Source organism: Panthera leo, chromosome B4 (genome assembly GCF_018350215.1).
Source record: "Panthera leo isolate Ple1 chromosome B4, P.leo_Ple1_pat1.1, whole genome shotgun sequence".
Taxonomy (NCBI): domain Eukaryota; kingdom Metazoa; phylum Chordata; class Mammalia; order Carnivora; family Felidae; genus Panthera; species Panthera leo.
This window is the reverse complement of record NC_056685.1, coordinates 38,151,236-38,174,732: the sequence shown is the minus strand read 5'-3', so window position 1 is coordinate 38,174,732 and position 23,497 is coordinate 38,151,236. Positions and strand designations below refer to the sequence as shown.

Genomic DNA, 23,497 nt, shown 5'->3' with positions numbered 1-23,497 from the left:
AGGCCCCATATCTGCCCATAGAGCTTGCTCTCCTTTCTGAGTGATGATGGCTCCAGAGAGAATATTTCAGAGCTGATGGGGGCAAGAAATAGCATAAAGATGCAGGTGAGTGAAAATGGGGTTCTGGGCCAAGGGGTGGGCACCCAGCCAAGACCCAAATGCTGCTCTGGGCAGCTTTAGGTGAAAATGCACAGGACTAGCAGCAGGAGAGAGAGAACGTGAGAGGATCCAAGATACCACTGACCTCAGAATATTAAGGTCAGGAGGATTCTGGCGTCACCTAGATACATCATTTTCAGAGGTATTTTCTTTTGGTCTTGGTTCCTTTTCATGTCTTTATTTTATTTTTATTTTTTAGTAGAATCTTTTTCCCAAGGAAAATAAAGACCGGCCAGGGAAGAATTGGGGTTTTTTAAATTTATTTTTTAATGTTTATTTATTTTTGAGAGAGAGAGACAGAGACAGAGCATGAGCAGGGGAGGGTCAGAGAGGGGGAGACACAGAATCCAAAGCAGGCTCCAGGCTCTGAGCTATCAGCACAGAGCCCAACAAGGGGCTCGAACTCACAAACTGTGAAATCATGACCTGAGCCGAAGTCAGATGCCTAACTGACTGAGCCACTCAGGCGTCCCAGAATTTTTTTTTAAACCTGGGGAGAAGGGAACTCAGAACTCTGCCCACCTTGATCCTGACACCTCCCACAAGCCCCAGGGCTCCCGAGGACACAGCGTGGAACATCAGCTAGTCCAGATGAGTGGTGAAAAGGCTGAGGCTCAGGAAAGTGACATGACTTGCCCAAGGTCCATGGTGCACTGAAGGCAGAGGCCAGCTTAGACAGGGCCAAAGAAGTTGGGGGCGCTAGAGATTTACCAGCCATGCTGGGGAAGGGGGCTGCCTTGGGAACCTGGGGCACCATCCTAGGACCCACGTATTTTTCACCTGTGCTGGGTGGGAAAGCTCTACTCAAGGTGGGTGAGCTCCTGTCGATGCAAAGGGTGGCAGCCCAGGCCAAACACTAGCCAGGGGTGAGGGACCAGGGACGAGACACTGTGCAGTACAGCAAACTCTCAGCACCCTACTCTTTCACTCAGACCCTGCCCCAGTCTCTCCCCAGGGATCCAGGACCACCATCTCCTGCTTTCTCCAGGCCCTCCCAGTGGGATGCACACCCTAGATTCTCCTATTCCTGAGGTTGGCCTTCCTCTAGGCTACATGTAGCCTTCCATTCTAGAGCACTCTTGGTTAGCTCCTGTCCTCCCCCCCACCCAACTTCACCCCTAAGTCCCTCTCCCCACCCTGTGAGAGTTTGCAGGGGACATGCTGTTGGACCAGTCCTGACTGCTTCTACCAAGGCACTACCTTCTGGGAGCTGGGAACAGCATCTGTTGCTCCTGTGATCTTCCATTCCAGTGTGGCCTCTGACCTCCTCCCAAACCCTCCCACCCCAGAGCACCAGGAACACAACCAGGCCATCACTTCGCTCTCATGTGCATTTATTGAGTGCCAACAGAGTGCGTGGTACTGTGCTCAGGGTTCAGAGCCACAGTCTAGTCAAAAGAAGACCAGAGCTAGTACAGAGAACGTTTCATAGCTGCTTAACATCTGTAAGGGATGGGAAGTGGGGAGAACTAATCACAAAACAAATTCCTATTCGAAAGCAACAGAATCTCCTCTGAGAGTAATATATAGTCTACGCGCGCACACACACACACACACACACACACACATACACACACACACACACACACACACACACCCTGAATGAACACAGAAATATACCCACGTGGTTGTATATGCATGCATATACAGGTGTGGGTAAATAAACTAATGTATATGCTGTACACGCACACGCACACACACGCACACACGCACACCACCGCACAGACAGGTAATCTGGCTTATGCTATCAAAGACACTATGTCTCCAGGTTCTAGTGAAGCAATCTGTCCTAGATGCCTGCAGCATGCAAAACTTGGAAGTTCCAGAGATTCACAGTTAAGGAGGACAAATGGGTATACGTGTATACTTTTCCATCCTTGGGGGCCCCAGCCACAGCACGGGAGGTTGCTCTTTGTCGGCGACAGCAAAGCCTCTGTGAAGGGCTCCCAGAGCAGAGCCGAGGAACTGGAAGCTCTCTGTCCAGTGGCCCACGGGAGCCCTGGTGAGTTCACCAATCTTCAAGGCAGAATTTAAAAACTCTGGTTTTCGAGAGTGTAGTCCTGCAAACGGTGTTCCTTGTTACAGAGCCGCAGATCGAGTTAAGAGTTTCTCTTCTTGCTCGCTGTCTGCAGCCTCCCACGTATGCTAACGCATTTTGTAGTCATTAGATACAGATGTTTCACACAGCTGTCCCTTAAAATCCAAATCTACCGTGAAATCGAGGTCTCGCTACAAAGGAAGAGCAAAGGGTCCCAGCATTAGTGTGGTAGCAAAGGCAAGCACCACCCCCTCCCGCAGGCAGAGGGATGGGTAACTACAGTGTTTCTAAGGTTTTCTAGCTAAGGGGTTCCCACAAACAGCCCTCGGGAATCTATTCTAGTGCCTCATTATCCACACAGGAAGTTCTTTGATTCCTAACCTAAAGCCTTCCTGTTATAATATAGAAATGTTCCCTCTGATTTCATCCTGAGAGAAAACAGAGTGGGGTGGTTGAGTCTTCTGTGGCACAACCTTCAAAGCATTCTCTAGATGCTTTTAATACACACGCTTGCACCCGCGGTTGCTCAGAAAGAATCGCACGATCCCTGACCCACCAGGCTCGCTGAAGAAACGTGAACCAAACATCTTCCCAGCCACCAGAAGCTGTTATTTCCTGGGTTGGCTTGTTCTAAATGAGCTGAAACCCATGGCAACAGCCTCTGTGCCCAAAGCCCCTCAGATGCAGAACTGAAGGCTAAATGCAAGGAAGGCTGAGAGTCCAGAGTGGGTCCTCGAGAAAATCTATCACCCTTGAGTTTTAAGGGGCCATGGTTGGAGGCCTTCAGTTATACGTAGTCAGATCTAAACCCAGCTTTCTACTGCCCCTCCCCCAGTACCTTGTCTGGTTGTGCACAAGGCACTTGGGGCACCAGGGTGAGGAGGTCCTGGGAGCTCCAGGGAACCAGCTCCACGGGTCCCTTCTTCCCTCTGACCCTGTCCCAGACAGAGACTCCCTCAGCACTCACCACATTTTTGGCATTTGGCTTCATGGATATGGTCCCATAGATTTCTTCCCCCCTCCGGACAGTGAGGTAATCTTCCAAGTAGAAGACAGTCTGCTTCCAGTGGGTGTAGGGGGCATCGGGGGCTGAGGGGAGAAGAAAAGGGAGGTGGGAAGGAAGAGTCAGAGAAGATGTCTCCAGAAGGACTGAGGCTGAGACCTTGCCTAGAAGTTGCTGGGCTTCTTTTGGGATTCACCAAACCAACTGCCAGCACTTGTGTGGGTCAAGGCACCCAGCCCCTGGAGCCTGCCTCCAACCCCAGAAATCCTCAGCCCCAGGGCTCCTCCTTCCATCAAGTTCCCAGATCCTCCAGGCTGCTGATCTTAGCTAGGAATCAGAAGAGAAAGAAGCAGGTATTACAAGTTCCTTCCAAGGGGTGGGATGAATACCCTCTCACCAACTAAGCTCATTAACATAAAGGAATCTCAAAAGGCTACTGTTTTTAATTAGTTCAACAGAGTGAAGACGTTCAGACAGCATAAGAGGGAGATTTGTAGAGTAGACCATCCTGTCTCCCCTTAAATGACATCAGGTGTGCAAATTTCTTAACTAAACCCGTGTCCCACCAACACCCCAATCCTACACATAGGCTTCCCTGCCATTTCTCTGCCCTAGAACTGAACCTGGTACCCTTGGCCCACATCTGTTGTGGGGTTTCAGCTGTGTCCTCCTAACTGGATCCAAAAGAAGTAAGGGATATTTCTCATCCCACAGCCCCACCACTGGTCCACAGCTCACTCTTCCTGCATGATCCAAAGGCACACCATCCTGGCAACTCCCTGTATTTGCCATTAAATCCCATCCATCCTCTCTCGGCACACTACATACTCTACAACCAGAAGAGGGGGCCTGCTTATGGGCCATCTTCCTCAGCACCAACTATCTTTGGAATACTTTTCCCTCCTAGTCCACCAGTCTCTCCCTTCCTCATCCTTCAAAGTCACTTCCTTTGGGAAGCCTAGTTTGGCCGCCCACCCTGAGCTTTGGTTACCACAATGTCTATCATACTGCAGCATAAATGCCTTTGTCTTTTTTCAGCTGTGTGCTTCCTCCACAAGACTGCAATTTCCATGAAGGCAGGCACCATGCCAGACTTGTTCACTGTTATATCCTCAGTGCCTACCACCACACTTGGTAGATTGTAACTACTACACTTACAGATGGCAAAACCCAAATAGTAGACACTTTGTTATGCCTCAAGGTACCCATAGATGTTCAATTACATTGGAGACTTTGAAAACTATAGATAGTAGAAGAACCCATTATAGTAAGATCCTCTTGGCCCTTCAGTCTCTAATCTTCCTCCACCTGGATGTAGGACTCATTAATACTGATTTCCTCTTTGCTTGGGACCAGAGCTAAAAATGAGAAGACTTGGGGAGAATAATAAGTGCCTTTCAATACTTCAAAAACTGTCACATAGAAAGACATATGTGGCCTTATATATGGCATTGGAGGCAGAACAAAGGCTAGTCACTGGGAGTTACTAGAAGGCAGATTTTTAATTCACCAGGAATAATTAGGGCTGTTCTGCAATCATCTGAGCTACCTGAGGTCCAACTTTGAGGTGTTCCTATAACAAACACTGGGGATTTATCATGCACTGAGTCTGATCAGATCGCCTCTAAGATCTTACAAACCCCAGGATCTATTTAAAAAGGTAGTGAAGAGTCTTTCTTTGCCCTTTGCAATGAACTGGCTTGATCAAATGTCAGTGATCTGGTTAAAGACTTGGGTGGCCTTCAATGTATGCATTTGGGAAATCAGTGCAAACTCAAGGTCATGGCAGGGAAAAGCCGCCTGAGAGTTTGGAAAGGCTTGAAGGAGGATCATGAACGTGCAGTCTGTGGCTTTTAGATCCTAGATACCCAAACATATCCAGTCTTCATGGCCTCTAAAGCATATTGCTGTCTACAGACAAAGTCCACCTGTCCCAGCCACTTCCCTGCCAACTACATCTAAATAAATTGTCAAAAGATAGTCTCTGGTGTATACGGAGAATGGCAGCGTATGACTGACAGCACTCTCGCCCCCACTTCCTCCTACACCAGTTCAGACAGGTGTCTCTCCTGTTCTTAAAGACCTTCAGGCAAGGGGATTCAAGCAACTTCCTTCTGTCACCTAATCAGATGCCTTATGAGAGTCCCAGAGATTCACTGGCTCAGGTTTGGCAGCCATCAAGCCTAGGTGTGTCTGGTGGTGGTCCAAAAAATACACCAGCCTTGGGTTCGAGAAAAGTGGGTTTTTTCCCCTTGACAACATCAAAAGTTTGAGAACCTCCCCAAACATTTCTGTCATGGGGTCCATCAGCCATGAACTAATCATCTAGACCACTTTTCACAATACTAATTCTCCATCAAGGTGTCCAGGAGAAACTGATTAAAATTCAGATTTCTCAACACTACTCCTAGAGACTTGAATTCAGTCATTCTGGGGGATGTGAAGGGAGCAGAGTTGCCAAGACTTAAAAATCCCCCACATGTGTTGTAGGCACAGAGCATGGCTGAAATCCCTTTACAAACCCACTCTTTCGCATCTAATAACATCTCTTTGGTGGGCAAGAGTGGAAAGAACATTTAATTAGGCAACAATAGTCCCAGTTTCATGCCTCCATGTTGCCTTGTGTTTGCAATATGACCCTGGGGCTCATTTTATACACCTGCAGAATGTGGGGCACGATATCTATCTCCCCAAGTACTTTGAGAATCAGATGGGATGAGAAGGGGGAAAGTATATGACCAAATCTCCTGCTGTGCCCAAGACAACTCCAGTTTACTTGTCTTCCTAGCATAACTATTAATAGCTTTCCTTTTCACTATCAGAAGTGTCTTTAATTGAAAGATAAATATGGTCTCCCTACCATAACACATTAACCCCATGTTAGGGTATTGCTAAGCCATTGAATTATGTGGTTATAATCATTATGGGAGGTGGCATATCATTTTATTTATCCATAATCTATGGCTCTGACCTTCAAAGATGTTCTACATCACTCTAGTGGTCTAGAATGTCCTGGGGAAGCATCCAAAAAGGTGCTAGGTGCAAGGGTGAGCACCCAGAACAAGGCTGTGGATGACATCTAGAATTCTCATCAGTAAATAAGTCTTTCCCACCCTACCCTGCCCCAGCTATAACCTTCTAGATCATGTAACTTTCAGCATTCCCTATTATGAAGATATATTTATCCTCTTAATATCCTGACCCCACATGCTAACCTCCCGTTTTCTCCCTCCCCTTCACAGTCTCTCTGGGTTGTGGGTTATGGACAGCTTTTGTTCTATATTTTACAGTGAGTATAACCAGTACTGCCCCCAACATTCCAAGTACATATGCATTTATTCATGCATGCATTCCTTCATTCAACAGACATCAATTCAGGATGCCTATCAGTTCCCAGATATGGTCCTAAATTTGGAAAACAGCGACCTATACAGCCTTGCCTCCCCCTCACATCCTATAGCCTAAATGAGAAGACTCTCAGGCAGCGAGGTCATCCTTGTGACCAAGGATGGGGATGCAGAGCTCAGGGGGCTGTGGGAACAAATGGCAGGGGCTTTCATAAGAAGATTTTTCCTGGTGCTTCTGGAAAGGGAGTGGAATCCTGCTTCTTGTTTCACTTCATAGTGGCTAAGTGGCTGGTAGCTTTGTCTAAAATTTAAAACTTTTTCTAGCTATAAATTTGTAATTTATATTGCCCAGGGAGATCAGAAGCTTTTTAGAGAATGAAAGACTATGCACCAAGAAGCTTCTCTGACCTGAGACAATGACTCACTGTCACCAGATGGCAAAGCAGGAAGGGGCTGCTAGGCATCTAGGTCCAACTACATCATCCATAATGAGCTTGAGGCCCAGAAAGTAACTTACTCAAGACCTATCTCCTTTGTCTGGCTGCCCTACCTGGCTGACTCCTGGAAAGACTAAGACTCTACCCCAGGTCTGATTCTACTCAAGCCACTGTCCCTCCGTGCACCCCCAAGGGTCCCTGCCCCCATCCACTGAGGATGTGTCCAAGGGGAGGGGCAGCTATGCCCACTGGCTGGCACAGCCTGGAACCCTAGGTTCCTGTGCCCATTTGCGACAGCTTCTGCCTGGAGCTGCAGAGAGGAGATGCCAGAACCATTAACAGGGATTGTTTTCAAGCAGCACAATACGTGATGTGCTTATGAGTTGGCCCCTCCAGAGCCAGCTGTGGCTGGGCTGAGACAGAAAGCTCAGCTGGCAGTCAGTCAAAGGGATGGGGGCACATATGGCAGGTTACATGCTGCATGCAGTTCAAAAATAGCTGAGCCCAAACAATACAGTGTACAGACATACACATAGATGTGATAAAACTTTTTTTAAAATAGCAAGGGGATAAAGAACACAGAATTCAGAATAATGTTCATCTAGAGGCAACATGGGGGGTGATGGGCTGGTGTGGAGCCTCCATTTAGTTAGGTGGTAAGCGCACAAGGATTAATTATGTGACTGTGAATTAATTTACCTATTAATTATAAATAGTATTATATTTATTAATAATGTACTCTGGTTAATATTTATATTCTAATTAGTAGCAGTTTATTTCTTGATATCAACTAATGTATTTACATTCTAAGAACAATAATGCATTTTTTTCTAGTTACTAATGTGTGCTAGTTAATAATTATTTATGTCCTAATTACTGAGGCAGTGGTGAGTTCACAAGTGTTCGTTATAAATAAACAAAAGTGAACTGTGCCTGATTCAATGATGTCATGTACCAAGAATTAGGATTAATTCAATTCTGAGCATCTGAGGTCCTTGAAAACAAAAAGCAAATACTCTTTTCTAGATGGTCAAAGTATAGAGGATCAGAAAAGCCCACTGACAAACCCACACTACCTGGTAAAGATGTTTGCTACCTGCTGGAAGCAAAATCTTATGTGGACATTCCCCAGGTGGCTGAGGAAGCAGTGAAACAAAGTATCCCCCCAATCCTGATCTCTATATGGGAATGCTGCTGTGAGAAGGACCTATGTCAGCCAGAAGGCATAGGCCTTGATGAGAAAAGGTAGTAAGCAGATGGAGTTAGCTTTCCAGTTGATGTGAAAAGCATCAACATTGGCCAAATTTACAATCTTCTTGTTCAGGCAGCCTAGCACAGAGGCAGTGGTTCTCAAACTGATTTGTGCATTACAGTCACCTGGAGGGCTTGGTAAGACACAGATTTCTGGACCCCACCCCAGAGTTTCTGATTCAGAAGATCTGGGGCAAGTCTTGACAATCGCATTTCTAACAGGTTCCCAGGTCATGCTGATGCTGCTGGCCGTGGACTACACGATGAGAACCTCTGCACCAAGGCATGGAAACAGGCAGTGCAGAACCTCTGGATGACCTTTCAGACCTACGTTTCTGGGGTTCTGTGCAAAGAGGAGGTGATATAATACTATAGCTGTAAAAAGACAGACAAGGGGCTCTTGGCTGGCTCAGTCAGTAGAGCGTGAAAATCTTGATCTTGGGGTTGAGAGTTCAAGCCTCACATTGGATGTAGAGGTTACTTCAAAAAAAATAAAATCTTAAAAAAAAACAAAAAGACAAATGAGCTCAGACCTTGATCTAGACCCATGGTCTTTGAGCCTCTGAAATATAGTCCTCATTGTTTCTCACAGGGACTTGTGACGAACTACAGTGGGAGTATGACCAGAGAACAGGAAGAAACTGCCCCAGTGGGTTGGAGACTTTAATACGAAGGGCAAATCCTCATCATCCCTCAGGCAACCAGGTGCTGAGTCCTTCGATTCTGAACTTAAGGTTAACCAGGACTCCTTCCTGTGGGGCATCAGGAATGTTGTTCCCGCCATCACAGTGCCAGAGAACCACCTCTGGGCAGGGGTGGGACAGCCTGTCTGCTTGACCTCAAGGAATGGAAATAAACTCAGGGAAGGGAAACCCCAGCTGAAAGCTATGGGCTAGATCCTAGGCTTTACAAACACACAATATTTCCCAGAGTATCCCTGCCACCCTTTCTCATTACCTGTAGCAGGGCAGACCCCGGTGGAAACATCATCCTGGAGATGGTAGAGGCAGGGCCAGCTTCTGTGGCTCCATCCCTGGCTTCCAATCACAGCAATGGTCCTCAAGCAGGCTCCTGTTCCACCCTCCCACCACTGCCACACCCCACCACTGTGAGGTTGAGTCTTACTCACCCTTCAAGGTCCAGGTAAAACCTCCCTTCTCCCTCCTAGCCATCCCTGCCTACCAGGAAGACAATCTCTCCTGCTGCCACTCTAAGAAGGGGAACAGCTAAAAATGACCAAGGTTGGGAGCCTTTGGTTTTCCCCAGGACAGGGTGCACCAGCACTGGGCCAGATGTTGGAGACCAGAAGATCATGATCTTGGTGGTCAGGAGACACCAGTTCTGGAAAAAAACCTTTTTTTCTTGGAGGGGCTGGATAAACCTCTTGCCCTCTCTGTTAATAGGTCAAAGAGGATCAATCATTGTCACCAAGGCTTCAGGAAGTGAAGAATCATGTCCTTGGACTCTGGTAGAGCTCACCTACCCTTGGCACATGCATGCTGGCTTGCCCCTAACGACGTGCTCCTGCTTCCCAAGAAGACTTCACATGCGTGGCCAATAGGAACATGTTCCCAAGAGCAGGACTCAGATCTTCATATACTCATTTAACAGTGATCTGTTTAGAAGCCACTACAAGCCAAACACTGCTCTAGAAGCCCAGAGTGCAGAGATTCATGAGATGTCATCCCAGCCCATGGGGAGACTGAGAATTGCAAACAGAGTGAAAAATGTTGAATAAGCTACATCTGACATTGAAATCCTGTGTAGTTATTTCAAAAACAAAAAATAAAAATAAAATAAAATAAAGTAGTTATGTCAATGAGGCTGTGAAAGTGTCTCCAAGGTATATTGTTTTTTTGTTTGTTTGTTTTGTTTTTCAAGTAGGCTTCAAGCCCAGCATGGTGCCCAACATGGGACTTAAACTCACGACCCTGAGAGCAAGGTCGTGAGATCTGAGATCATGAGTTGCTTGCTTAGGTATGCCTTCTAAGGTTTATTGTTAAATAAAGACAAGGTAGCAGAGGGCCGTGTGTTTGGTATAAGTCAACCCGTGTTTTAAGAAAAGTGTAGTTTGGATGTGATACCATAGTTGGGGGGAGCTGGGTAAAACGTTCACAGGACTCTATGTACTATTTTGGCAACTTCATATGAGAAGTATTTCAAATAAAAAGCAAAAAATAAAAAGTGGTTAACATATGCCTCTGGGGCACAGAACTGGGCTGGAGTGGGAAGAGGACTTTTTCCTTGACTTTTTTAAAAAAAAAATTTTTTTTAACATTTATTTATTTTTGAGACAGAGAGAGACAGAGCATGAACAGTGGAGGGTCACAAAGAGAGGGAGACACAGAATCCAAAGCAGGATCCAGGCTCTGAGCTGTTAGCACAGAGCCCAACGCGGGGCTTGGACTCGAGGACCGTGAGATCATGACCTGAGCCGAAGTCGGACGCTTAACCGACTGAGCCACTCAGCTGCCCTTCTTGACTTTTTTATACCCTTTTTTTTACATTTTCATGACAAACATAAGCACAGGATGTCAGGAAGCCCCAAGAAGAACTCCTAAACTTAACCAGGAGTGAAGGAAGGGATCAAGTAATATCTGAGCTGAGAGATGAGGCCTGTGCTGGGATTGTCCAGGTGAGGAGTGGGCATAGGGGAGGTGTTTGGGGCTGAATTGTGTTCCCTGAAATTCATGTGCTGAGGCCCTAATCCCCCTGCACCTCAGAATATGGCTATATTTGGAGATAGAGCCTTTAAAGAAGCCTTTACAATAAGGTATTTGGGTGGGCCCTAATCCAATCTGGCTTGTGTCCTTTTAGAGTCTCCTCATACAAACACATAAATGTCCTAATCTCTCAGGACACCAGAGAGACACCAGGAGTACATGCCCTGTGAGGACAGAGAGAGAAGGAGGCCACCTGCAAGCCAAGGAGAGAGCCTCAGGAGAAAGCAAACTTGCTGGCACCTTGATCTTCCAGAGAACTGTGAGAAGTAAATTTCTGTCGTTTAAACCACTAGCCTGTCATACTTTGTTATGGCAGCCCTAGCAGACTACTGCAGGGAGAAAGGAGATGACAAGAGCCTCTGACAAAAGACCCTCTTGTCCCCGTGAAACACCTGGGTGGACAAAGGGTTGGCATGTGCAGAGGCAATAGCCTAGAGATTTAGGAAGCTTTTCTAAGTTCAGGGGACTGTGAGGTGCTCAGTGTGACTGGACCCTGTGTGTGGTGCAACAATGAGACAGGGGAGGAAGGCAAAGCAAAGGAAGGGCAGTGAGAAATGAGTTGGGAGAAGTTGGTAGGGGGCTAGGTATGGTGGAACCCCCACTTACAGGGCAAAGACATGTGGGTTTACCTGCTTCAGGCAATGAGGCACCTCTGAAGGGGGGCTGGGAGGGGAGCTCAGGTGGTCTTTGGGAAACAGTGTCAGGAAGGATGGATTGGGGCAGAAGGAGACAGAGAGACATAGTCTGCAGCCTACCGAGAGATTCATTGAATCCTGAAGTAGGGCACAGTGGTGAAGATGGGGAAATCTTATCACACTCTGTATCCTTACCTCTCACAGAGAATATGCCTACAAAATGTTCAATGAACAAATGTGCCCCTGAAATTGGGCTTCCCCCCTGCTTCTCTCCACCGAACACATACTCTCAGCTCTGATCATACAATATACACTTTCATTTACCTTCTCCTTTTGTCAGTCAAAAGTGTGGGGAAGTGCTGGAGAAGGCTTACGAGATGCTAAGCAAGGGCTTATGCCCCAGGTCCTTTCCCCAGGTCAGGCCAGCCCTGGTCACTTCCACAAAGCCTCAGCATGGAGGGTGGGGAGGGTCTGGAGTGCCAACAAAAGGCTCACCTGTGGAAAACCCCATTTTCTTGTGGCACTTGGTAAATTCAATATTAAAATAGGTGACCAGGGCGTGGATGTAGTCATTTCGCTGTATCTGCAGGCAGAAGGCAGATGTGAATGACAGCTCTTCCGTCTTCACCGTGTAAATGTCCACTTCCTGTGGCCCAGAGAAAAGAGAATGCCAGACACTTAGCATCTTCACTAGGTCTGGGTCCTGGTCAGCAGCTACATTCCCGTGGAAGACCACTGCTCTGGGGCTACCATTTACTCTTGGGATGGATCCCCAGGCCCACCCACCACCTCCCAATGACCTCATCCATCCTTTCTTAGGGTGGGGTATGCTCAGGCAATGGTGCAAACACATTTGAATCAGAATGTGAGGGCAACAGAATTAGGAAGGTAAATCTGCTGGGGATGGGGGCTTATGGAGCAGAGGGTGGAAAAGGAGAAGATTAATGAGACAGAACATTTCTGAACCCAATCTGAACAGCCTCAGAGCAGTCCACCTCAGCACTGCTCTGCTCATCTAGTTGTTCTCAAAGTGCGGTCCCAGATGATGGGCATTAGCATCACCTGGGTGCATATTCTGTATGGGTGGGGTCGGGAGAGCATCTCAAACCTATGGGATCAAAACAGCAATTTGTACTTTATCAAACCCTTCCAGTGATATCAGTGAACCAGATTAGTCATTTCCCAATTTTTTTATATTCAAGTTCCCAGCAACAGGAGACACCAAGTATTAGAAGTGACGAACTGAGCCCACCCACTGTCACAGACTAAACTAAGGGGAGCCCTGCTGACCATCTACCTGAAAGGAAACCTGGAAGGAAGGAAGGAAGGAAGGAAGGAAGGAAGGAAGGAAGGAAGGGGAGAGGGAGGGAGGAAGGAAGGAAGGCAAGAAGGAAGGGAGGGAGGGAGGTAGAGAGAGAGAAAAGGAAAGAGAGAAGGAGAGAGGGAGGGGGAAGGAGGGAGGAAGGAAGGGAGGGAGGAAGGAAGGAAAGAAGGAAGGAAGGAATGTAGGAAGGATGGTAGGAAGGAAGGAAAGGAAGGAAGAAAGAAAGAGAGAAGGAGAGAGAGGGAGGGAGAAGAAGGAAGAAAGAAAAGGGAACAATAAGAGGTAAGAATTTTTCAGTTCTGTCCAGGAAATGGAGAGCACAAAGAACTAATAATTCTAACAATTTCAGCTGGGAAGTGGCTGAAAATCAATGTTGCGTGGGGAGCAAGTATAATGAAAGACAGTTTGCAATATGCTGTTCTTTTCTGTGTGAAGGATGCTGACCTGCTATTTGCTGGCTCCGATGAGACAGGGCCAACCTTCCAAGGGCCCTAGAGGCATCCAGACAGCTTTCAGAGGTCTAAGGAAGCTTCCCATTGTCGGGGGTGTGTAGCAAGGACCTCTGTCCTGAAGACTTTGTAAGAACCAGACAGATATCTGTGTGCCTGGACTGGTTCCAAGGGGCTCTCCTGAGACCCAGATGATAGAATACGTTGGGGATAATTAGAAGAGGGGTCTGAAGGTGGGGAAACAAGAGCAGGGAAGACACAGAGTGATGTAGCAGAAATGGTTTTTATCTCTACATATTTCTAGGATAAATAAAGGAAAGGCAGATGCAAAGCATCCCAAGGCCCTCAAAGAGAAGTCCTGCCTCCATGGGGGTGGACAAAGGAAGAGGTTCAGTCAAGGGAGAAGGTCAGATAAGAGTCCTATTGTGGTCTGGGGTGTGCAGCCATCACATCCTCTGAGGGAAGCTGAAGTTCTGACCCATTAGTTGGGAAGAGAGTGGAATGCAAATTTAGGGGGATGGGGAGCTCCTCAGTGATGTCACCTCATCAGTTTTGCTGTGCTTCTGGAACCAAGGATGGGGAACAAGAATTAATGGGATGGGAAGCCCTGGGTTGAGCATGTAGAATTTGATGGGATTAGAAAGCCAGTCTCCCTTCATTCAATGCAAGAGCCTCTTTGGTAGCATTCCTGGGAAGTGGCCCTCTGATGCTTGCTTGGACACCTTCATGGATGATGTATTCACTACCTGTCAGGCAGCTGATTCCATTTCCTGACACCTCCAATGCACAGGTCTCTCTTCTAAATGAGTAAGGAGAGTACACACCAGTCTCTGTAAATTCCACCCATGGAATAAGTCAAATGTCTATTCTAGCTCACATGGGCCCCCTGAACATTTTCTTCTCCAGCATAAACTGTGTCTACTTTTTTATTCACTTTGCATGAGTCATGATTTCTGACTCTGTCACCCTTCTTGTTTGGGACATACTTCTAGCAGCCTCTGATCTCAAAGACCACACTGCTGGCTCAGACTTCACTCTGGCCAAGCCGCCTCCCCCCACCGCATCCTGCTCATGTTCCTTTTTCCTTTTGTCCTGGGAACCGAGTGTAGGGTCATCCATCATATGTCATCCTGTTAAGTTTGGGTCATTGCTCCTTTTTAAACCCAGCACCTGTTAGTCATGACATTCATTATCCCTCTGGTCACGTATTATCCACAGTTCTTTCCAGCTCAACAACTCAGAGCAAAACGTGATTAACTGTATCTTTGTTACTGGCATCAGCACAGTCCACCAGGCTCATGGTACCTGCACTCATGGACTACCATCTCTTTCTTAGCCAGGGCCAGACAGCCAGGCTCCAGGCTCTTTCCAAGGTTCTTGTTATCTTTCTCTCTTGGTCCCCTGCCTCCAGCCTAGCCTGGCCTTCCACCGTACTTCTGGCTCATCTCAGCAGCCTGGCCCCCACCATGAGACTGGAGCCAGAGCAGGGGATGCCCATTATTGGTCTGTGTACCCATGCTATGTAACCTAGCACCTGACACCTCTCAGTCTTCTCCTTACAGGTCTCCCTGCTTGACAATGTTCCTGCCTACCTCCCCCAAACCCCACCCCAGGCCTTTCCTCTAAAGCAACCCACTAATCTCTCAGATCCATTCAGACTCTGCTGCTCCCTGAATCCAAAACCTTCCATGACTTTTTATGGGAAGACCTGGGAAGTAGGCTCTGTGACACATTTGGACCAGGCTCCTTTCTCTTGTCAACTCTCTCACTTCTTCACCACTTTCGGGGCACACACACACACACACACACACACACCACACCCTTGGATCAGGAATTCCACCTCCACAGGGTCCTGCTCTCAGATATGCATCAACCACTGTCAGCTATCCTGTGTTAGCTGACAGTGTTCACTAGGTCCTACAGACGTTTGCATCTTAATAGGGGCTTCTGAAGGAACAAAAGCCTTCAAGACAGAAGTAATGAAGCTATACATTAAAATGGAGACAATGGAGGCAGTTGGTCTTTTGGAATGGGGGCAGGGCCATCTGCAAAGGTGGCCAGCTGCTCTGGGCTTTGGAGGCACAGAGGCCCCTCTGGGCTCCGGCCCACCCTCCTGTCAGAACCAAAGCCTACAGAGCCAAACCCGGTTACTCTGGCTTCCTAGATCCCAGAGCCCCATGCTGGAAGGTTTCTGTCTTCCTGCTGCAGCAGTATCTCTGACACCCCAGGAGGACTTGGCCTCCAGCAACCCCCATGAAAGCTCCATAGGTACCAACTACTGAGAAGAGCCCCTGGCCGCCATTATCCCCACCACTAAATAATGTTACAAATGGATGTCTCAGAGCAGAGGTCTGGTCAAAACAGAGTCTTAATTATAATAAAGTGTTACACTCTAAAACGTTAATAGCGATGAAAACAGCAATTAAGTGTGTGAAGAAGGGCAAGTGTTTTCCCAACAGGCTTGACAAAATGTTGCTTAGCACATTAGCAAGAAAGCTGACAGAGGGGCTCTCTTGGTTGCCGAAGAAAACACAGACAACTCTTATCCTTCTCAGAAAAGAGAGGAAGGAAGTTTACTGCATGGGGATGGGGCAGGACTTCAGCACAGAGCTACAGGCTTGACACACACTCATAGCCACAAGGAGTTTACAGGAGTGTGTATAATGCCCTCACTGGGTTTGTTTACTTTGTCTGTGGCTGCACTCAGGTATAACCAGGTGAAAGAGTCTTGTTAGGAGAGGGGAGAAGGTGGTGGGAAGGCAGAGTGGCCTTGGAGGGGGGGTGGGGGTGAAGCAGGCCAGTCCATCATGTGCCTGTGACCTACAGAAGCACAGTGTCCACACCCACTCCACCCCACCAAAGGCAGAAAGCAACCTGGGGCTCAAGCACAGTAAAGGAATTATGTCTTCAAGCTGATTCCATTACATGCAGGTGCCTAATGGTTACATATAGCTGCTACATGTCATTTGGGCAAATTCAGTTGCACCAGTAGATTTCTATCTATTCTACAGTACTTACAAAAATGTTTTGTGCTATGGGTGGGCTTATTTGGGGGTGCACTTTCCTGCTTCTTCATTGGGGCAGGGAGAGGGAGAGGCTTCAGGGACAGAGGGGCTGGTAGGAAATAACTACAAGAACACGTTTGCTTGCAATCAACCCTGCCTGGACTTGGAACAGACCAAGTTAAGAAGTAGTGAGAACACCATCAACAGAGGGCCCAAGACTTAGCTCCCAGCCATACCTCCTAGGCAGGATGTTACAAGAGGGAGGCAGCATCTGATGAGTCTCATCTGTGTGAGGTTCATCTAGTTTTATTTGTCCTCAAAGGTCCCTTCTAAATGCCACAGTGACACTATGGACCAAGAGTTATGGTTCTTCTTAGGAAGACTGTGCCCAGGCACAAAGGACAGTTCTCCCTGGCAAAGCAGTGGTTTACATCAGAACTTCAGAAACCTCTCCTCATCCCCAGTGGCCCTATACTCTTCCCCTTTATCCATTGAAAATTCTGCAGGTCTCCAGCTGAGTACTCTCAGACAGGAAGTGACATGTACAGGACCAGAGCAGGCAAGTATGTTTTAGCAAGATGAGGGCTGCATGGGCCAATGAATACTTACAGAAAGAACCCAGATTTTTACACTAAAAAATTAACTTCAACCATATGAAAGTGATGTCTTTCTATATTTTAAAAAACAAATATCAGTCATCTATATGGTTCAACATAATATATTAGCATATATAAATGCAAATACTTAGAAAATAGGCTGGAAATGTCAATACAATGTGTAAACAATATTACCTCCAAGAAGTGCATGGGGTTGAAAGGGAGGAGAGGTCAAGGGGAGCTTTTGGTTTTACTCTATCAAGTTTGATACGTTTGAATATTTAATCATAAGAATGCACTAAGGATCGGTGTGCTGAGGATGCTGACCAGCTGCTCATCATATGCACTGAAGAAAGCCTTGTAAGAAAAGCTGTTAGAGCCTGTACAAACAAGACCACTCAGGAAGGAGGTTGAGTAGCTCTGTCTGTCTGGGTCACATGTAGACTTGGAGGTGGGAGTATAATGAAGATTATACAGCAGATTGAGGTATTGGATTTCTTTCCTAAGAGGGCCATCCACCTGTGAATGGAGTAGCTTCCCCAAACCTGAGCATACCCTCCTGCCTCTGCTTTGATGCCCCCTCCCCCACACCCTTCCACTTGCATCACAAAGGGATATAAACTGATTCCTTCCCCTCAGCTGTGCCACCGTGGAGTCCAGTGGCTCTCTCTCTGGCTCTGCTCAGTGTGAGCACCTTCTTGTGACAGGCAGTAACGTTGGGATGCCAGAGGCTCCGGCCAAGGTGGCCTTGCCTCACCAGGCAGGGGGTGTGCAGGAGCTGGTATTGCCTTTACTTAAGGCCCACAGCTTTCCAGGGTGGCACAGCTGGATTCCCAGCATGCTTGGGCCCAGGCAGAATGAGTCTGCAGACCTTTATTAAACAGGCATTGGTCACCACTTGCTTTGGATCCACGATGTCCACCAGGGGCTCCTTCATGGCGACATCCCGGATACAGGTCATATCAAAGCCATAGACATTCTCCCACCCTGTGAAAACAGAGTGAGACATGAGGGCCAGCAGCAGGACCTCCAGAAGTATTCCCAGCTCTCCTGAATACTAGAGCACAGCATGCCCAAGAGAGCAAGGGACAGCTCATGTTCCTTGCATCAGAATAGAAAAATTGCTTGTCTGGGTGGAGAGCTTGGCAGTATGTACAGATCTCACTTGATGGTTAGGAAAACTAAAGATCAGAGGGGCTGAGAAACTTCTCTACGGCCACACAGCTAGAATATCACAGGAAGCTAGTCTTCCACAGGCCAAGACCAGAATCCAAATTGCCTGACTCTTCCTGTGTCTACTTTCCTGTCCCTCCCTCTGAGCCAAAAGAGTCTCCTACAAAGTCTTATCTGCCATTGACGTTTCTATCTTGGTGCCTTTGTTCAAGCTGTTCTGCATACTTAGAAGACCCATCTTTGTCCCTTCTCTTGACCTCACCCACCGAACCTTTAACAAAGCAGGAAGAAACATGGACTCCTAAAATGGTATAGACTAGTTTGAATCCCAGCACCACCACTTACTGGCCAGGGCCTTGGGCTAATTCCCTAACCTCTCTGAACCTCAGTTTTCCCAACTGAAAAATGAAAGGGGAGAGTGGGTCCATGAACGTCTTTGCCTTTCTCATATGCCATGATGCACTCACTAGGAATCCATCCCATAAGAAATAAGCCCCAAGTAGTGCACAACCATCCCAGTGGTGCTCATTGGCCCCTTGTAGCTGCTCATAAGGTGCTTTGAGAGGGAGAAAGATGTAGGGTGCAGGGTTGGTGAGTAAATGAATGCACATCTAATGGCCTAAGATCATCCTTAAATGGTGACAATCATTGCTACCATTGATTGGCCACCTAGCTCAGGCTAGACTCTTCATTTTTTTATGTTTATTTACTTATTTTGAGAAAGAAAATGCAAGAGGGCAGAGGGGGAGAGAGAAAGAAATCCCAAGCAGGCTCCACATTGTCAGTGCAGAGCCCGAAGTGGGGCTCCATCTCATGAACCCTGAGATCATGACCTGAGGCAAAATCAAGAGTCAGACACTTAACTGACTGAATCACCCAGGCACCCCTAGACTCTTCATTTAATATACCCAGCAACCTCAAGGGGATGCTTCTATCTGACAGTCAAGGAAACAGGCTGGGAGAAGTTGGCATCTAGCTCACACACCGTATCTGGGCCAAGATCACACTCAGAGAGATGGTGGAGCGAAGGCTCACCCCAGCTTCTCTCCTGACTCTTCAGCTGCAATGAACCAGTTGTGACAGCAACCAGGAATGCAGTTTCCTTTCCTTGTACTGCGGAGGGTGGCCTAAGCAGAGATTTTAGTTACTGAGCAGCTGAATTTCATTTGTCTGTTTATTCAGATGAGTCTAGAAATGCATCAAAGTAAAGATGCTTTTCTCAAAATCTTACGGGATTAAATTTCCTTTTAAAATGTGCATCAAATAAATGTTACCTTAGGGAACTATGTTTCTGTATGTTTAAGAGAGGAGGTGTGTGAAGAGGGAGGTGGGGACGGTCAGCTGTGCCTCTTTGACTCTTTTCTAAGGTACACAAAGACCTTCCTCAGGGAGAAGAGGCAGAGAAAATAATCATCTCCCAGAGGACAAGCCCTTGTGAATTCTGGCTTGAGGATAAGATGTCAGTCATATACCATTAAATCACCTAAGGTTGGTGCCAGATTCCCAGTTGAAATTTACTTTTGGAGAAGGAAATTGTTTGGTTGGCAATGGGACATGTTTCAGAGAAGACCCCCTTCTAGATTCTGGAAATAGCTATCTGTCTTCTCTCCAGACAAAACATTTACACTAAACATGCTGCCTTCATGTAAAATCCTTCCTTAAGGAACCTGCTGCCATGTTCCTGCTCCTTCCTCTCTCAGCCCTGCCTTAAGCTGAGGTGTAGGTCAACTGTTGGGCAAATATCCAAGAAGTCTCTGTGCATAATGGTTAAAGGCCTAGGCTTCAGAGTTCAAATTGAGGCTCTGCCATATATTTGCTATGTAATCTCAGCGAAAATTTACCTCTCAAAGAGTTGGTTTCTTCTTTAAAATAGAGATTATTATATAATTACAATGATTGTATTTGGTTGTTATGAGGTTTAAATGTGATAATATATGCAAAGTGCATAAGACAATGTCTGGCACATAGAAAGCTGCTGATACATAATAGTTGTTATCATTATGTGGCTTGAGCTCTGGGCTTTGCCACCATCTCAGCTGTGTGACCATGGACAGAACAATCCTTTTATCTAGGCTTGCTTGTAAAAGTGAGGAGTTTGGTTCAGTGCTTCTGTGCTCCAAAATCATCTGGTACACTTTTTAAAAATACAAATTCCTGGGCCCAAACCAGACCTACTGAATCAGAATCTCCAGATTTGGCATCGAGGAAGCTGGGATTTTACAAATCTATATAGGTAATTCCAACCAGAGTGTGAAAAACTTTGTGTTAGATGATCTTTAAAGGCCCATGCAGTTGTGAAATGATGAGCTTAATGTCTTATGCTTTTGTGAAACCTTTCCTAACCACTCCCAACAATGGGACTACTTCTATATTCTCAACACCTATAGGCCAGCATCTAGCACAATACAAGTGCACAGATAATGCTTTTTAAATTAAATTTAATTCCCAAATATTTAATGTCTACATTGCTTTGCAATGCCCAGTGTTTTAGTTACTTTTTCAGAGGTTAATTCCTATTTTTCTCCCCAGCTAAACTACCCTGTCTTCAATTATTCAGGAGAAAGTTCACCCAGGACATTAGATTAGTTTTCTCTTCTTTCTGCTAACCATTCATTTCCCACTAGCTCCTTTAATATATGTGGCTCAGGGATGGGACAACAACAAATCAAATAGGTTTGTTTTTTGCTGCAATTTCTTGTCTATTGCCTGAGTGTATGTGGAGTGAGGGCTATTGTCTACCCAAAAATATTGTTAATAATTTTCTTAGTTAAATTGAAAAAAATAACATCAGAAAGACCTGTGAACTTTTGTTAATGGATTAAAAACCAAACTCTTGAAAAGGACTGCCCTGTGGTATAATGAATGCAACTAAGGCAACAACAAAGCCCAGACCTATCATCATTACAGACTAGATTGACTCAAATTTCCACTTTAACAGCCTGACAGAGGAAAAAGCATACTCTTTTCTGGGCATAAATGCTGTGCATCTGTCTCTATTGTGCCTTTACTGACAATGCCCAGCATTAAGAAAAAATTACAAGGTGAATGATAAAGGAAAAAAATATGACCCATAATCAGAAGAAAATAACAGTCAACAGAACCAGACTTAGAGACAGCCCAGATATTGGAATTATCCAATGGAGACTTTAAAGTACCTATAATAAGTATGTTAAAGAATCTAATGGAAAAACATGCATGAACAGATGGAGAATTTCACTGGTGAGACAGAAACTAAAAATGAGCTGATGGAAATGTTAGAAATGAAAATCACATATCAGAGAAGAAGAATTCTTTCAATGTGCTTACTAACAGAATGCATACATCAGAGGAAATAATGAATAAACCTCAAAATAGGTCAATAAAAATTACCCAAACTTAAATACAAAGAGAAAAATAAAAGAAAAAAAAAACGTATATAACACCCAAGATCCATGGGGCAATATCAAACAGTATCTAATATATGTGTAATTGGACTCTCCGAAGAAGAGAAAGAGAAATCAGGCAGAAAAAAATATTTGAAGAGATAATGACTGAAAATTTTCCTAAATGAATGAAATCATCAGCCCACCAATCCAAGAATGCTATAGAATCCCAAGTGGGATAAATACAAAGAAAAACTCACATAGACACATCAGAGTCAACCTGATGAGTATCAAAATAAAGAGAAAATCTCAAAAGCAATTTGCAGAAAAAGAAATATGAAGCACTAGAGAACACATTTTACATTTCATTGGAGAGAGCTGTAGCTACATCCTCCTTTCCCACCCTGGCCCCACGACTTGAGTTTCTCTGCTAGAGCTAATGGGGCTGCCTCAGAATGTGCTCAGAGATAAAAAAAAAAAAATAGAGCAAGTGCCACGAGGTGCTAATTACAGTTTCTCTTCTAGACAGAAGGGAAAACTTTCATACTTTTCAGTCTCTCAAGAATGGAATCAACTCCTTCTATAAAATCAGAGACAGCCAGAGGATAGAACTCTGGATGTTGGGGGTGAAGTTGGAAAAGAACCCCATGGAAAGCAACTGAGTCCTCCAAGTGGTCCTGCCTTTCAACCCTCCAGTAGCAGGCACCACTGACTCCATAGGAGGCCTTCCTTTTCATCTTCTCATGAGCCAGAAAGCTGGTCCCCATGTCTCTGACTCTCAGTAGGTTGTAGATTCACGTATTGGGTGAGGTTCATGTATTGGTTAAGAAATCAAATACAACACTGACCACATTTCCGTCCAGTTTTAAGATTCTATAAATCTCGATAGCAGAAATGTAAAAATAAATAAATAAAGGTTGCTCCTCTCTTGGGGTTAAACACTATACCTTGAACATTCCTTTACTATTTATTTTCATTCCTTTATTTGTTCATTCATTCACTCAACAAAATATGTACTGTGAGTCTAGTACATGCCAATCATTCACTTCTCTTTTTGTGTGTTCTCTAGCAGTTGATGAGCATATTGAAGGCAACTTCTGTGTTTCACTCATTCTTGTGTTTCTATGTTGCATGTGGTTGAGAAAGGAAAGGAGAGAAGAAAGGAGAGGGGAGGGAATAGGGGATAGGGGAGGGAAGGAGGGGAAGAGGGGAGAAGGGAAAGGGAGGGGCAAGGAGGAAGCTGTTTTGTAACAATTTACTTTATGAAAGGGTCTAGGCTGGTCTCATTCTCCTGCCCCACTTTAAGATTTTTCTTTTTTAGCTGGTTCTTGAAATTTGCTTACAATTGTTCCCTTAGCAACCAGCAACCTTTATGCTTTACTTTTGATTTAGAACTCAGAGTAACCAAAATCTCTGTTTATTTGAAACAGATTTCTAAACGGGCTCACTTCCTTTACTAAAAACAAAAACATATCATTAAAAAATTTTTAAATGGAAAAATTCACAGTGTTTTAAATTTTAAATGTATGTATGATTTTTATTTGGGGGGGGGGGTGAGGTTTTTTGGAGGGGCAGAGGTTGGATAGAAGACTCCAGAGCAAACATTTTATGGGAAAAAAGGAGGCTGATGTAATTTTTTTTTCCATTCCCAGAAGCTATGAAAATTGAAGTGAGCAGTGTGAGATTAAATCACATGATCTCCAGTCCTGGACTAGCATCTGAGTGACAGCAATTGCCCTCTTGCACCTCCCAGGGTCTGCCCAGGGTCCTCTCCAGCTCCAGCTGGCTCATTACAACATGCATATGCCACAGGTTCCCAAACACAATCCAGGGGAAGGAAGAGGGCAAGGTATGTTTGCTTTTAAACCATGAAAAAGTTCCTTAAAGAGCTGTGCTCTGGGTCAGGACTCAATAAATATTTACACATAAGAATGAAGAATGCACCTGAAGTTTCTCCTCAAAACACTATTCAGTATAGTTACACAGCAAGAACTC

General features: G+C 45.7%; 1 protein-coding gene across 1 annotated transcript in view; it reads right to left on the bottom strand.

The window, feature by feature from the left end:
- Nucleotides 1–1,497: 1,497 nt before the first annotated feature.
- PRMT8 (protein arginine methyltransferase 8) overlaps nt 1,498–23,497 on the bottom strand; it is a 65,508-nt gene continuing 43,508 nt past the window's right edge. The window contains exons 7-10 of the mRNA XM_042945535.1: nt 17,839–17,954; nt 12,089–12,239; nt 3,165–3,286; nt 1,498–2,388 (exon numbers count right to left, since the gene is read on the bottom strand). Of these exons, the coding sequence (XP_042801469.1) occupies nt 2,305–2,388; nt 3,165–3,286; nt 12,089–12,239; nt 17,839–17,954 (473 nt within the window). The 3' untranslated portion in view covers nt 1,498–2,304. The remainder of the gene's footprint in view (nt 2,389–3,164; nt 3,287–12,088; nt 12,240–17,838; nt 17,955–23,497) is intronic.